This window comes from Excalfactoria chinensis, chromosome 13 (assembly GCF_039878825.1).
Source record: "Excalfactoria chinensis isolate bCotChi1 chromosome 13, bCotChi1.hap2, whole genome shotgun sequence".
NCBI lineage: Eukaryota > Metazoa > Chordata > Aves > Galliformes > Phasianidae > Excalfactoria > Excalfactoria chinensis.
Genome location: NC_092837.1, coordinates 7,728,272 through 7,745,326, shown reverse-complemented (window position 1 = coordinate 7,745,326; position 17,055 = coordinate 7,728,272). Strand labels below are relative to the sequence as shown.

Genomic DNA, 17,055 nt, shown 5'->3' with positions numbered 1-17,055 from the left:
GTTAGTCCTGCCGTTACCTCTTCTGTCAGGTTCGCTTTACCCACTAGTGCTGTTCTCTGTACTTCACTGCAAAATCTGACCTTGCTGCCACCAAATGCAACCTGGCTGATGAATGTTGACTGTCTATGTAAAAATCCTTGTGGGGAAGGAGGCTCAGGTACCTTCTGTGATTAGACATGAGTCTTTCAAATGTATACGCTACCATTAATTAAAATGTATCACAGCACCAGCGGATGGTCTTGTGCCCCAGTTAGCGCGTGAGAGAATGGTGTTATGATCCAAGCATGTCCAAAAAGGTCAGCAACAAAACGGTTAAATGTTTGTGTAGAGCATCCCAGCACCACCCAAGCATTATATCTGACAAAGTGAAAGCAGTCACAGTTATCAAAGACAGACTGAAAGGAATTTGGTGAATGATGAGGGCTTTTAAATTAAAATACAGTGTCACTGGCATGAGAATATCGTCACTGAAAAATAGCCTCCTCCTGACATAAACATCAGCATTTATAGACTATTATACCACGACATGTCTGGTTCCAAAGTCTTTATTTCTCTTATACCAGATGATGAATTATGTAGATGCTGTCCTTTTGTCAGACAAATATTGATGCTTTGGTGACAGTTGCCCGCTGTAGCCCCCTCTCCTCACTGTCTTAGAACAGACCTCACTGTGTCAAAGCTGGGAGAATAGCACTGCCGTGAAAGTACTGGATTATTTTTATAACTTTCCTCAGAAAGCAGAAAGGCCGGGGGTGCGATTGGCTAGTGCAATTCTTGTGTGGCAGAATGAAGAATGACAAATAAAGGACTGTGGCTGCCAGCTTGTATTGTTGGAGCCTCGTACCTTGAGGATTTAAAGCTAAACTAATTCTGTTCAAAGCGCCTGCTTGGAGACAGTTTCTAAACAGACAGGAAAAGAAGAGGAGCTTACTTGGTCACACACACAGAGTCTAACAGTTGTGTGGGTTTTTGTTTTTTCTTTTTATCCTAGAGCTTAATGTTTTACTGTTTATCCAGCAGTTCAGTTTTCAGGACTTTTTGCTCATATTAGAAATAAATTACGTGGTTGCAGTATATCACTGTGCATTTTGATTCGTAATTAAGACTAAAGGGAAAATGTAATGAAATAAACATAGTATCTCTCTGCAGGCTCACTGTTACACTACTGTTCTTTACATGAATCAGTAACATCTGTAATTTCCACCATAGTACCACGTAAGTGGTAATTGCAGGCTGACTTCATTTAACATCAACAGGAGTGCAATAAAAAAACAATCAAATTAAGCTATATGTTTTCTTTATGACTGGAGTAGCTAAATTATTTTCTTTTCATTATTGCTGTAGATCAAGTGAGGAACAGCTACCAGCTCTGTAATAATGGTACTTTGAGAGTGATGTATGCCAATGGCATGAGTATTAGCTTTCACAGCGAACCTCATGTCCTGGCTGGGACAGTAACTCCCACCATAGGACGATGTAATATTTCTCTACCAATGGAGAACGGTTTGAACTCAATTGAATGGCGTCTGAGGAAAGAACAGATTAAAGGCAAAGTGACTGTGTTTGGAAGAAAGCTCAGGGTAAGTAGAATTGTTGCAGTGGCAGCATTACAGTAATGATCTTTTCTTCTGTGTGCTGACAGCTTTCCATTCTGAAGAACTCGTCTTCTCTATTTTCACTTCTTTAAAATGTGTGATTCTAGGATTGTCTTTGGCGTGAGAATCTTCTCTTTATTTGAGAGGCCAGTTAAATATGGGGAATCATCTGTAATGAGCTACAGGAATCTCATTACTAAAAGCGTTCCACAAGAGGTTGGTAAAAATGCCCAGAATATTGCTGGTAGTGAGAAAGAAAAAGAATCTGACCACTTGTAAAAATCCCATGTCACACTTAACCACAGTCAGTCCTCTGAAACAGAGTTTGACCTAAAATCCCCCTACAGCCTGCCAGACTGTGTTGATTCCTTTTCCTAAATGGCATGGTTGGAAAATAACTGCCATAATTACAAAGTCATAATAAGCATAGGAAATGAAAGACACTCCAGTCATGTAAGCCGTCCCCTGCAAACTTAAAGATCTGCTACATCCAGATTAATCCCATTCACTTCTCACCTACGCTCTTTTCCACCTGTTAAGTATCCAAACGCTCTCTGGTTTCCTCAGTATATGCAGTTTTGAAAGGGTTTTGAGATTCCAGGCAGAAAAAAATGTAGCGCTGATCCAGGTCTTGATTCTATTAATAATTCGTTTGATATCGTTGGTCATGAGACACAATACTGGGTGTTCAAGAGGGCCATAATAAATGCAAGGTATTTAGCCAACTGCTTGTAAAAATTAATTAGACTGGGATGTTAAATTCTGGTATTTTCCTTTTGCTTAACATCTAATTCACAGTCTTCCCTTATTTTCACAAATCCTCAGAATATGCACATATTCGTGTGAGAGGGGAGATTAGACAAAAAATGGAATGAGATTAGCAGGTAATCCTTAATGACTAAATTTCATGGCCATGTAATTGATTTTTGATGTGTTGACCTGCACAAATTGACTGTAAGTGGAAAATAGATCAGCTCTGCATTTTGACTGGGTGTTCAAAATAAAAATAAAGAGGACTTTAAAATGAAAACTGCTGTAATCCTAACTCTCGATCCTAAAAATTTAATAGAGGTACTTGTGGTAATTAACTGGAGTTAAACACGTCTTCGAGCTGAAACCTTGCCTGAGATGGATTCTCTTGCATCATGTTTATGCAAATGAAAACACTGTTTTATCTAGCAACACCTCAACATTTAATTGTCTGGTGTTAGTTCGTGTAACAATAATCACATATCCATTTAGCTCTTTTAAATGAAAATCACTGTGAGATTATAACAGGTTGAGTGGACTGAAAATGAAATCTGAAAACGAGGGAGAAAGCATAGAATGTATTTGCATCTCATTTATCCTAATTCATCTTTATAAATTGTTTAGAGAACAAAATACAGCAACTGTGTTGGGAAGTGGGTGTGGAGCAGCATTGTGCAGGGCAGCTGCGGCAGCTGTGCCAGATGCGATGCCCAGCAGCACCGGTGGGGCCGGACTGCAGAGCACAGGCAGCACCCACCAGGCTGCAGGGACTGCCCAGGGGAAGGCTCAGCAGGTGTTTTTCTGTGGGCCTGGCTCTGATGAGGACCTACTGTTAATCTCCAGTCCTTCGGTTGCTTGTTTAGCATTAGCTGAGCTGAATGGGACTTCAATTACAGCACCTTTGTCTGGGCTGGAGGCAACAGTCATTCCTTCATTCGCTGTTACCGCTTCTTATGAGCAGTACCAGACACACAAACAGAAGTGAGGAGAAGTGGGAACCTCCTCCTCCTTGACCACCTGCCGCTAGTTCCCGTGCCAGTATTTTCAGACAAGGTCTGGGTCTAATTTCCTTCAGAGGAGTTTCTGATACGCTGTGACTGAGTGATTTATATTGCAAGGCCTTCTACCCCCGCACAGAAGGGCTGTCACCCTGTTGCCTCTTGTTCAGCAGTGTCAAAAGGAAGAAACAGTTGTGTACAGAGGTAGCAGAACAGAAGAGAAATGGCTTTTGAGATGATCCTCGGTTTCGATATTTACAGCAGTGTTACTGGTGTTCCCAAGAAGAGTGGGAGTTAGTCGTTCTGTTTGGGTTTCTATATAATTAATATGACACCACAATTACTCTGTGGCTTTTCTTGTAATACAAACAAAACTGAAGTTATTGAGTTATCCAAATGGAGGCTTCTTTGTTCCCCGAATGCTGTTTGTGTGGTGTAACCATTTCCAAAAAAGGAATACTTGGGTTCTCTTTGGGGAAAAACAAGATCTAATTCCCTTTGTGGTGTCTTTGGGAAAAGGGAGGATCTTTCTGAAATACTTCTTAAAAAACCTCTGACTATCATTTAAAAAAAAACAAGTTCTTTCTGTCGTATCCTACTCCTTTATCTTAATGTCATAGCTGCGTGCTTCTGAGAAGGGAAAGCTCTATCGTGCTTCACCAAGACCTTTATGCAGGAGAGGGCTTTGACACATCATCATGAGAACTGACCTCACGTTTACAAAAGCAGAGTAACCGGCTGAGAAAGGGCTGGTGCCAACTTTGCCTTCCAAAGCCTCATTTCTGTTAAGTTGGGACAGCAGAGCATGATCTGCTTTGCGAAGATGTTTTTAAAGACATGCCACGCCTTTGCTTTGACTCACAGGAGAAGTTGTTGCTGGAAAAGCATTAGGGAAAACCTACAGAAAAGCTTTTCCTAATGATTGCCACTGAGGAAATACAGACTGTTAAAGAGCTAAATTTTATTAATGGGAAGAAAAAAATGAGGATAATGAGCGATAATTTGAAATAATTACTTCTTTACAAACACAAAATTGTATTAATTTTAAATTTGCTGTCAGTGCAACTGAATGCCTGCAGAGTCGGTTGTGATGGGAATTGGGTTTACCCCTGCCAGTGAAAAGATCTCTGAATAACTTTCATGTCTGCGAGAAAGGCTCAGGGTTAATTTACATATTGTTTGATGTGCGGTTTAATTTTGGATAACAGAAAACGTTGCTTAATCAAAGCTACAGAAAAATATAAGCTGAAGAACAAATTCCCAGAAACCGATGAATACTTTCTAAGCAGTCATTGCTGTCAAATGATATCTAATTTAAAGACTTGTACTTTATTAATGACACATCTACAATTAAATTACTTAAGAAGCTTTATCAGATTATAGCGTTAGCCCAAATTCTGTGGCTTAGCCTCCAGTGATTATTTTGATGTATCTCTCATTAGAGTGCATTCACGAGAAGCCTCGCCATTTCGTATGCTTACAATCTTTTGTTTCTGCTCTGCTTTTGGTTGGGGTTTGGTTTTTGTTGTTTGGTTTTTTTTTGCATGTTTTGGTATTTTTCCCCCCCAAAAAAAGCAGTAAGAAATGTTGGACTGAAACATTTCACGCTGTGCCTTTATTTGAAAACTAACTAAAAACTAGATAAAAAGATTTAACCTGACTACTTAGAACATTTGTTTTGCACAACTAGAAGCCCATCACAGCCTGCTTGACTGGGACTTTTGATTAGAAGAAATGAAATACATCGCAAGTAATTGAGCTGCTTGAGGAATCTCTTGAATATTTGGGAAGTAAATGAAGAAAACATTATTGGCATGAATTAATAAGTGGGGTGTTCCAGCTAAGGTGCCTAAGTGGTTAAACCTCTAAGAAGATAGATGATATTTTTTTCTGTTGCCTTGAAGTGACTGTAGGGAAAAACACTAAGTTAGAACTGGTGGCGGAATTAAAACAATGACTTCCATGCAAAATCACTCCTCGTGCTGCTAATTGATAACAGTCTGCAATTTAAGACCTAGGTATGCAGTATGTCTGTCCTTTGTGATGGGGGAATCCTTTGTAGGAAGACAGCTTTAGGAGACAGCCCAGTAGGACATATCTGAAATTACACGGAAGTGGAATACGAAAGCCTGTCAGTCTGAATCCTACACTTTCAAAAATTTAGTGGTCACTGAATGCAGCCCTCGTTCATTCCAACAGGTTCATGGAAGGAATTTACTGTCCATTGATTACGACCGGAATATACGCACTGAAAAAATCTACGATGATCACCGCAAGTTTACTCTGAGGATAATTTACGACCAGCTGGGACGGCCCTTCCTCTGGCTGCCCAGCAGCGGCCTGGCTGCTGTCAACGTGTCCTATTTCTTCAACGGGCGCCTGGCTGGGCTTCAGCGTGGAGCCATGAGCGAAAGGACAGACATCGACAAGCAAGGCAGGATCATATCGCGCATGTTTGCAGATGGGAAGGTTTGGAGTTACACCTACCTAGAAAAGGTAGGTGCTGTTGTTTTACATTCTGACCTGTGTTACAAAGACACAGCACTGCTTTACTTTGTTGCTTCATTTTAAGCTCTATCTATAATAAATTCACACAGAAGTTACCCAAAATATAACATATGCAGTTACGTATGACAAAAGCTGTTAGTAATCCCATTGAGCTTGCTTGATCCAGATGTTATCATTTTTCAATTAGTAATTGAATTTAACTGATATTTTAATAGGAAATCTTTTATTTGTGTTTTGTATCTTTTGATATTTTCCTGAAAGTGAATAAGTCACCGCATGGTGGCATAAACTAACACAATGAGTCGTGCTTAATTAAGAACAAAAATGCATGACTAAACCTGACCAAAGGTTCAAGTTGAGCAGGTAATTCATTATGAATTAAGAGAAAATACCGTAATGCATTTTTATTTATCCTAATTAAGACTCTTTAATAGTGAAAGGGGCTTAAATACCTGAAAATTGCATATTATTTTCCCCATTCCCTTCTTTGAATCTGTAGTTTTAACCCGTTCTCTGCTTAGTTTGTCACGTGCTTCACAGCAATAGCTGTGAATTACAATTGCTAGCAGAAAGATCAATCAATTCATTTACTTAATTCTGTTTCATCCTTTATTTTAAAAAAAAAAAAAAAAGAAAAAAAAAGAAAAAAGGAAAGAAAGAAAGAAATCTTACTAAAGAGAGGGGAGCTAATAGGTTACTAACCTACGCTTTCTCTGGAGTGTCAGCATATTGATTTCCAAGTAGCAGATCCTTTCATCTGGCAATCTGACAATACTCCAGAGTAGCTTTGTGCCCCTAACTAATGTATAGGTGTCTCTTTTTATTAATTAAACATTATTGCCTCTTTAGTAAACTTCTGTTTTTTTAAATGCCCTCTCAGAGGTCACAAGCTAAAAGCTGGTAATTGTGTATGTGTTGTTGTGTTTATTTTCCACAGTCAATGGTACTACTACTTCAGAGCCAGAGGCAGTACATCTTTGAGTATGATTCTTCGGACCGGCTCCATGCTGTTACTATGCCTAGTGTTGCTCGGCATAGCATGTCAACTCATACGTCTGTTGGCTACATTAGGAATATTTATAATCCTCCCGAAAGCAACGCATCAGTGATTTTTGATTATAGTGATGATGGGAGGATTTTGAAAACATCATTTTTAGGTACTGGCCGACAAGTCTTTTACAAGTATGGAAAGCTGTCCAAATTGTCTGAAATTGTTTATGACAGTACGGCGGTTACTTTTGGATATGATGAAACTACAGGTGTCCTAAAAATGGTGAATTTGCAAAGTGGAGGATTTTCTTGTACAATCCGCTATCGTAAAATTGGCCCTCTCGTTGACAAACAAATCTACAGATTCTCTGAAGAAGGTATGGTCAATGCAAGGTTTGATTATACATATCATGACAATAGTTTTCGAATTGCAAGCATCAAACCCATCATAAGTGAGACTCCTCTTCCGGTTGATCTTTACCGTTACGATGAGATTTCTGGCAAAGTTGAGCATTTTGGCAAATTTGGAGTTATTTATTATGATATAAATCAAATTATTACTACAGCAGTTATGACACTGAGTAAGCACTTCGATACCCACGGACGCATTAAAGAAGTTCAGTATGAAATGTTCCGATCCCTGATGTACTGGATGACTGTGCAATATGACAGCATGGGAAGAGTAACTAAAAGAGAACTGAAACTTGGGCCGTATGCCAACACGACCAAGTATACCTATGATTATGATGGAGATGGGCAGTTGCAAAGCGTAGCAGTAAATGATAGGCCTACTTGGCGTTACAGTTATGACCTGAATGGAAATCTTCACCTCCTGAATCCTGGAAATAGTGTTCGATTGATGCCCCTGCGCTACGACCTACGAGACAGGATTACGCGGTTAGGTGACATACCATACAAAATTGATGATGATGGATTCCTGTGTCAGCGAGGCTCAGATGTATTTGAGTACAATTCCAAAGGACTTTTAACAAGAGCTTACAACAAAGCAAATGGGTGGAACGTTCAGTACCGTTACGATGGACTTGGCCGAAGAGCTTCCTGTAAGACTAACCTGGGGCATCATCTACAGTACTTTTATGCTGATCTTCACAATCCAACAAGAGTAACACATGTCTACAATCATTCCAATTCAGAAATTACCTCTTTGTACTATGATCTGCAAGGCCACCTTTTTGCAATGGAGAGTAGCAGTGGGGAAGAATATTACGTCGCCTCTGATAACACAGGCACTCCGTTAGCTGTATTCAGCATCAATGGCCTCATGATCAAACAGCTTCAATACACTGCATATGGGGAGATTTATTATGATTCAAACCCTGATTTCCAGCTGGTTATTGGGTTCCATGGAGGGCTATATGATCCTTTAACCAAACTTGTCCATTTTACCCAAAGGGATTATGATGTCCTTGCTGGACGCTGGACATCTCCTGATTATACAATGTGGAAAAACATCGGTAGAGAACCTGCTCCTTTCAATCTGTACATGTTCAAGAGTAACAACCCTCTCAGCAATGAACTGGATCTAAAGAATTATGTAACAGGTGAGATTTCCTTGCATTTTGCTATAAATAACACTGTTGTTTGGAAGTTCTTTTGGGAAAGGAATAAGAATTCACCTTATTAGCCATATACTGGTATCAGAGCATCAATATTGGGCTATTTTCCTTTCTGTGCTGTGAAAAGGGGCAGCTACTCTTGATTCTTTGATACTGCTCCTCCCTTAAGGAAGGGCAGGAAATGAGAAACCACATATAGAAACAGAGACGATGAAGAGTCATTTTGGCCTAAATACTTGATTTGAGCTCACCCATAGGGCTCTTCCTTTTGAACTCAGTACTGTACGGAGACGCGTTTGTAAAAAGATGTAAAGCAAAGTTACCATTAAGCAGGTTAGTTGCAGAATCAAGAACCAGAACATCTCGGAATCTCTTCCCTTCAGGGCTACTTTCAAAATTAACTCCTGACTGAGCCCACAGACACATTATATATTAGCACCAAAAATGGATTTAATTAAACCTCTTTTTCCCATTTATCTTTCAATATGCAAACAGTTTTTAGTCTCTACAACAAAAATCCTATTTTTTTTCTTTTTTAGCTATTATTTTCTCCTGAAAACTTAATAAATTGTATGGCTCATGTTCAGAGAAAACAATGAAGTAGTTTTGATTGTGCATGCTAGAACTGGGTAAAACTTGTAACCCCTTCTTAATTAGTAATAATTTTTCACTTAGTAAGATCACACGGTACTTGAACTGGCTGCCGGCAATTTCTAAAAAGAAAGTTAATTAACATGTCTTTAAGAAAAGGTTTTTTCAAAGTTGAGTCTGTAGTATACAGCAATTAGAGCAGTGATACTTGAGGAAAAGGAGCTATCTTAATTTTAGCAGTACTTTGAAATTCAAGCAAAGTGTGCGTTTCCTTCAAAGGAGATTGTAGCAGGTTTCCTTCGCTCTTTGGAACACAGTCACACACGTAACATGCTGCTGCCTCAACTGTAGCTTCTTTGCAATATGAAGGTGATGGGATTCTTCTCAGTGTGAAAAATATTGACTAAGATTACTTTTTGATCAAACTTCATTGTCTTAAATGCAGCAAAACTCTATTTCATTTATCGCTGCTTGATTGAGACCTTCAGTGCCATCTTCTGATATTTTGCTATATTCAGAATTTGCATTTATTTTATTTATCCATCTACTGGATTAAATCCCAGAAAATGCATTGCCTTTTGGTGTAGCACGTACCTTCTCTGCAAAAATAATTCATTTGTGGTTAAAATATTTGCTGCTGTATGGACTAAGCAAATCGTATTGCACAGGAACCTTGGATTTCATGGTGGGGAAAAAAAAAAAGCCTCCCTCATGTAATTGGGAATATATATAAATATCTTCATACAAACAGAACATTTTAGTACTTATTTTACTGTCAGAACAGTTGAGAAAAGGAGACATTTGCTGTCACAACCAATAACTATTACACTTTACAATGAGTAATACACATTAGGATATCCACAACCATCGGGTATTACATTTTTTATAAGGCAGACACTAAATCTTTGGGGAAAAGAGGCTTTGTAGCAGCAGGCAGGTGCTGGCTCATGGCCTTTCGTGCCCTTGGGGCTGGCAGTGCACAGCAGGCACTTGGCTCTCAGTCCCCAGGGATCCACAGCAGTGAGCAGGGCAGGGTGGGCACTTTCAACTAGAAAAGAAGACAGAGCTTGTCACGTCAAGCTGAGAGCTGGAGCTCCCCAAAGCACATCCCTGGACTGAGGTGAGACCCTGCCCTCCAGCCCCTCCTTTTCCTCCTGCACCCACAGTGCACCTGCCTAAGCGGGCACAGCTGCGCTGCGGAAGGCAGACATCTGAAGCCTCTGACTGCAGTTAATGGGTCCTCCAGGGACCTCAGGACAGCTAGGAGGAGCAGATAAGAAGAGAAGCCATGTGTTTTGCCAGAATACTTTGTAGCTGCTCTTAGGAGTACTACCCTAATAAAGCGCAGTTTTACAGCATAGCTTATGGATTCCATTAACCTCATCAGGCGTCAGAGATGGGACAAATATTGCATAAAGCGTTCCATGTGCAGTCGTGGTAGAAGAATGAATGAAAGAGGTTGTGAATCACCAATGAGCTTTCTAGGATGTATTTGAGGTGATGTCCCATGTTTGTTTGCTGTGGAATACCATGGTTCTGAAAACTGCTGCTTGAAACAAATGTGGTCAAAGGTGGATTTCCTAAATCTGTGGATTTCTTGTCTGTATGCATGTTTATTTCTTACTTGCCTCCTTACTTTTGGTTTTTAGATGTCAAAAGCTGGTTGGTGATGTTCGGATTTCAGCTTAGCAACATTATTCCTGGTTTCCCTAGAGCAAAAATGTACTTTGTGTCACCGCCGTATGAGTTGACTGAGAGTCAAGCATGTGAAAGTGGACAGGTAGGCAGAAACGTGAAGTCCCTTCTCCTGATAAATTTGCCTCCCTCTGTGAATAGAACTGCTGGCTCTTCAGTAGTCACAGTGGAAGGCCAAGAATTTATTTCAATGTAAAACGAAAGTGAGCGTAGCTGGATTTTGTATTAATGAACATATGTCTTTCTTGCCAGCCTTCGTTATCATAATTACAGTGTCATTAGTTTGTCTTTTATTGACTTCTTCTTTGATTAACAAGTTGTAACTTGATTAACTTGATTAACAGTGACAAAAGGAAATTTTGCAGGGTAATTCATCATCTGTTGTACCCTTGGTAAAATTATCCTAATAATGTGGGTGTCACAGTGAACTTAGGTTGCTACTCATTGTACTGCTAAGAAATGATTTTGCTCCCCACGCCGTAAAAGCTTTTCCATTGCTTTGTTGTTGTTGTTGTTGTTGTTTTCTTGAAGATTTTCATAGATAGGGGCTTTGGTTTCCTACTTCTGTTACTGCAGCTAATGTCAGTTATGGTCTTCATGTGCACCTGTGGGGTTAAGGCTGGGATATGGTATACGCTTTCTGCCTTCATCATAAATTCCAACCAGTTTAATATACTTAAAAGAGGTACTAGGCCATTTTCAGTCTGTGCTGAACGTGCTTCACATTTATGGAAACACAACCGACGTGACCATGTAAACCAGCACATCTGACTTTAATCTTTTATTTGGTGTTACACTGTTCTATGATTATAAAATTATATACCAAATTTGTTTTTACACCAATTCTGAACGTGGTGTTTCCATGGGAAGGGAGTGGTCTTTCCACAGAAATTTACATTGTGCAACTTGCTTTTATAAAAAGAAAACAAACATCAGCACCGTTCTCTGAAAACAGCATTTTCAGGTCTGTATCTTCTTTGTTGTTTTGTGTTTTTTTTCAGCTAATTACAGGAGTCCAGCAGACAACAGAAAGACACAATCAAGCTTTCATGGCCCTTGAGGGACAGGTCATATCTAAAAGATTACATGCCAGTATTAGAGAAAAAGCAGGACACTGGTTTGCAACAAGCACTCCTATTATTGGGAAAGGAATCATGTTTGCTGTGAAGGAAGGCCGTGTAACCACTGGCATTTCCAGCATAGCCACAGACGATAGCAGAAAAATTGCCTCTGTCCTTAACAGTGCTCACTACCTGGAAAAAATGCACTACAGCATCGAGGGGAAGGATACTCACTACTTTGTCAAGATAGGCTCGGCCGATAGCGACCTCGTCACCCTCGCGATGACCAGTGGGAGGAAGGTCCTGGACAGCGGAGTAAACGTGACCGTCTCCCAGCCAACCCTCCTGATCAATGGAAGGACTCGACGGTTCACAAATATCGAGTTTCAGTATTCCACCCTGCTGATCAACATCCGCTACGGGCTCACCGCCGACACGCTGGATGAGGAAAAGGCACGAGTGCTAGACCAGGCTCGGCAGCGAGCCCTGGGGTCGGCCTGGGCCAAAGAGCAGCAGAAGGCACGGGATGGCCGCGAGGGCAGCCGCGTATGGACAGACGGAGAGAAGCAACAGCTTCTGAACACGGGAAGGGTTCAAGGTTACGAGGGATATTATGTCCTGCCTGTGGAGCAGTACCCAGAGCTAGCAGACAGTAGCAGCAACATCCAGTTTTTAAGACAGAATGAAATGGGAAAGAGGTAACAAATTAACCTGCTGTCATCCTCTGCTGGATGAATCAGTAGTCATAACTGTTATCTCCTCTCCTAAGGAGATGAAGACCTACGTGGGGGCACTAGGCTGAGCTACTTTGGGATAGCAAGTGGCAAAAAAAGCTCATATTTTTTGAGTTAAATGCTACTGTTCAAGTGATTAAAAACCACATCCTGAAGTGGACTAAAGCCTGACTGAAAACTCTAACCATACAAATTTAGAAGTACCCCTGAAATATTACCCACTTGTTCTGGGTCTAAAGAAAAATAAAAAGAAGGCCTCGTATTGTATTACCTCACTTCATTCACACGTGAGCAAACTAAGAAATCCAAGTGGGCCACTTTCACTAACCAGCTGATGAAACACAAATGATTCAGACTGCTTGTTTGATAAATATCCAAGAGGTTTTCATTTAAAGCAAAATACAGGTGCATTTAAAACATGACTTTGGGGTGATTTGTGTGTAGCAACTGGAGGAAAAGGAGAATGCAAGTGAGAGCACACTGGAAATAGTAAAGGAAACTATATTTAGAAGTAACAAAACCGCACTTGCGCTCTGACCCTCCATTTGTCTGGCCTGAAGCTTAACTTATTCAAAGAGGGCAGAGTGTAAAGTTACATTCAAAATGGTGGCTATAAATCACTACAAATAAATTTCATACTCTGTTTGTCTTTGAAGATTTCCATTGTGGACAGTATAACACAGTTACAGGGTGTAGTCTGTTTAGATTCAGTAGTTTGTTGGTATCAGTTCCAGTAGAGCTGTGGGCATTGTGTTACACTATTGCAAATGGGCACCACGTCAGATCACCCTGTACATACATCAGCCAGAAGGCACAATCACTGTTTCAGATTTAAAAATTATTAGTGTGTTTGTTTGGTCGAGAAACTGAGACAATCACATTACAGTCACCACAAAAGAAAAAGAAAAAAAAAGAAAAAAAAAAAGTCTAATAAGAACTTTGGTACAAGAACTTTTTTGTAATATACATGTATGAATTGTTCATTGAGTTTTTATATTAATTTTAATTTGCTGCTAAGCAAAGACTAGAGACAGGCAAAGATAATTTATGGCAAAGTGTTTAAATTGTTTATACATAAATAAAGTCTCTAAAACTCCTGTGAATTATTGGTCTTCTATTGTGAGATATCTTAAAATGGGAAACATCTGAGTGTGTCGCTGTCATCCCACGTGAGCAGCATCTGACACGTAGAAATGATCACTGTGGATCCTGCAGGGAGGTGCTCCTTTGACCTCTGGTAGGCAAAGTCCTGTGTAAGCATCGCTTGTTTATGACAACAAAATGATCTGTAAATGCTCCTATAACTTCCCTCTGCATCTCACGACTGCTGACCCTCAGATCGACACCTTACAATCCTGGAATTAGTTGAATTGCGCCAAAGAAACTTCCAGACTGTTTGAAAATGCAGTAACGTGGTATTAAATGGAAGACGGAAGGACTTGCTGTGAGCCCCGGAGCCCCCGTGCAATCCGTCTGCTTTGTGAGATTGCTTATTTCTACCGCATTTAAAAATGGGAGGTAAGATCAAAGACCCTCTCCTGAGCTAACAGTCACTCTTGATGATGTTAAAAGGAAACCATGCATCAGCGAGAGCCCTGCTGCTTTTATCTCGTTTAAGTATGTAGTCAGAAAGCTCCACTTAATTTTGAGAGCAGTCTTGCTTTTGGGGTTGCAGATGAGGTTTTTAATGATTCATGGTATCAGCAGAGATGTTTGAATTGATTACGAGCATTAATTCACTCCAGAGCACATTTAAAGCAGAACAGCTTGGTGGCAGTGCTATGCAGCACCTACGGCACACAGAGCACAGCTGAGTTCTGCTGAGCAAACAGAACCCACCCCATTCTGGTCGCAGTGTTGCACCTGTGTGCTCCCCGTCACTGCGTGTGCCAGAACCCTGGGCCCTGTTCTCTCAGAAGGATGAGTCCGGGTACGTCTTCAGACAAAGTCCATCGCTGCAGATGTTATTGTGTGCTGATAGATGCGAAGCGCTGTTATCAGACTTGTCTAGAAGTGAAACTTATCAACGAATGAAACACGAGGTGGGTATTCGTCGAACTTGCTTTGTTGTTTGTTACTTTTGGTGTGAAGGTAAACCATGAAATCTCAAGGTGGAAGCACTTCTCACTGCTTTCCTCAATGCTCTGCTCTGTACTGATGAGCTTCTTAGGTCAGTTTTTTTTACAATAGAAGTTTTCTTACAGCCGAGGGGCTGGAAATGTGAACCTGCTGCACAGCCTTGTGTGTTTCCTTTGTTCCGTTACCAATGTCCTAAAGTTGAACCTGTTCAGACTTAATTTTGCTACTTCTCTTTATCCTCTGCAGAAGGAAACTAAAGCGAAGCACCACTTGTGATATTCCTTCCTGGGGACACGTTTGCAGGGGAAGCACTCAGAAAGACAAGGCTCGCTACCCAGCTCCTCTGCAGTTAGTACGTGCATCGTCAGGGGACCCTTAAACAACTTCTGGAACTGGTCCAGTGATGCAGTTAATGCTTGGAGACCACTTATCCCAATCTGTAGTGTCCTGACCTCTGCTGACAATTGCTCCAGAGCTGAAGTGAGGCTTCTGCTACAGAGCTTGAGTCAAGGACTGAAAGAGCAATACTGAAGTGGTGGGAACACCACAGGAGAGAGTTGTGTGCCAGCTTTTGGAGAGAGGCAAGAGAACACAGCCAACTTGTGACCCCTCAGCTAGTAGGATTTACAGTGGAAGTGGCAGTTCAGTCATCACGAGTGCAGGAGGTGGCAGATAGCAAACCATAACACTGCCTGCGCTGTTACAGCAGCTCAGCGGCTTTGCTATCGGAGAAACTATATTTACAGCCTTTTTACATCCTCAGACGATGGCTCCTGGCAGGTTCTAGCCTAATTTTGTTATTGAGCATGGAAATCTGCTGGAATCATGCTGGCTGCAGCCCAGGTCTCTTTGCTATTGCAAACAGGCACACATACCGGGCTTCGTTAGCAGAAGAAATCATAGAAATGAAAGCAGACTTTCAAGAAACATCAGCTAATGCTGTAAGTCAGCACTGTCACATAAACCAGGCCTTTCCACCAGTCAGAAATGCAAGGTGCCGCCCCCACCTTACCGCGTGCTCCGCCCAGGTGTGGAAGGCAGGCAGAGCCCTCGCGGCTGCTGGGCGGAGATCGGGCACAGCTGTCACAGCACAGCGACGGCTGAGAGCAGCGGCCAGCTGCGCCTGCTCAGCCTGTCCGCGCGGCGGGGTGCCGCGGTCCCGCTGTGCGCTTGTATGTGTATCGCAGCCCGCAGGTGTGTTACAGCCCGCAGCGCCACGCGGGCAGGGGTTCGGTGGAGGGGAAAAAGCTCTCGGCAGCCCGAGGGCAGCGACAGCTGGTTGTTCCCTCCGCGCTGGAGCACGAAGCGCTGCGGGCAGCAGACAGGCAGCCCCGCTCCCCGCGTGCGTCGCACACCCCGCCCGCTCTGCGGAGTCGCTCGGCTCACAGCGGGACGGACGGAGCGCTGCGCTGCTGGAAGCGGCCGCCTGCAGCGGGGCGAGGCCGGGCTCGTGCTGCTCGTGCTGCTCGTGCTGCTCGTGCTGCGCCCAGCGCCTCGCCCCGCTTCAGGAGCGGCGCCGTGTCCGACCCGCCGCTGTCTGTCCTGGCTCTGCTGTGCAGCGTGAGTTCGGCGTGTGCTCCCGAGTTTTGTCCTAAATATCCGATTCCATCCCACGAGCTCAGAACAGTAAGTCAGCCGTTTCATCCAGGGGATTCCGCTCCTTCTCGCCGCGCTGAGGGCGGCGAAGGAGCGCGTTATGTTTACTAACGCTGCGGGAAAGGCCGCTTGAAATTGAACATCCGAACCAAATCCGGGATGGCCGGTCCAAGGCTCTGACAGGGGAAGGCCGATTTAAGCTTCGCTCTCTGTCAGAATCCTCCGCTGGTTCTGAGTGCCGCCATCGATGTTAACGGCCACCAGCGCATCCCGCAGGGCTCCTTCCCAGCGGGTCGGCCCTGACCCGAACTGACGCGTTCGGAGCTACTTTGGACCGGACCCTGCGCGGCCGCAGCCTGTGGGTGGCAGCGGGGCGTGCGGCTGGGGGCTGTTCGGTCCGTGCCGAGCCCCGGCACAACGTGATGGACGGACAGCGCGGGGCGGGGTAAGACCGAGGGTGTTATCGTTCATAACACGGGGCGCTCCCTCGGGTCAGTGGAGGCGCGCCCGGGGCGATTCGCGCCACGCAGAAGCGACGTTCAGAAGATGCCCGGCCGCTCGCCGCCGCCGCCGGGCACGGGCAGTCAGTCCGCGGGCTGCGGGCCGCCCCTCCCGCCCCGGGCCACGCCCCCGTTCCGGCTCGTCTGAGCCTCCGCCCCTCCAGCAGGGGGCGCTGCCCGACCCACAGCTGCCGCGCGCGGCGGGGCGGTGCCGCGGGGGCGGTGTTCCCGCTCGGGGGCGGCCCGAGGCGGCGGGGCGGGGCGGTACGGAGCGGTGCGGGGCCGGGTCGGGCCGGGTCCCGCCGCTGCGCGTTCCGACGGCTCTCCCGCCCCGCCCCATCCCGCCGGGTCCCGCCCCCCCCCGCCAGGCCCCGCCCCCGC

The 17,055-nt window shown here is 43.5% G+C and overlaps 1 protein-coding gene across 18 annotated transcripts in view; it reads left to right on the top strand.

Annotated features, from left to right (window-relative positions):
- The window catches only part of TENM2 (teneurin transmembrane protein 2), a 564,904-nt gene extending 551,302 nt beyond the window's left edge, over positions 1-13,602 (top strand). For all 18 annotated transcript variants that reach the window (XM_072348384.1, XM_072348382.1, XM_072348381.1 and 15 more), the window contains 5 exons: positions 1,345-1,580; positions 5,543-5,839; positions 6,789-8,403; positions 10,659-10,789; positions 11,706-13,602. In XM_072348384.1, the coding sequence (XP_072204485.1) occupies positions 1,345-1,580; positions 5,543-5,839; positions 6,789-8,403; positions 10,659-10,789; positions 11,706-12,467 (3,041 nt within the window). In that variant the 3' untranslated portion in view covers positions 12,468-13,602. The remainder of the gene's footprint in view (positions 1-1,344; positions 1,581-5,542; positions 5,840-6,788; positions 8,404-10,658; positions 10,790-11,705) is intronic.
- Positions 13,603-17,055: the final 3,453 nt, after the last annotated feature.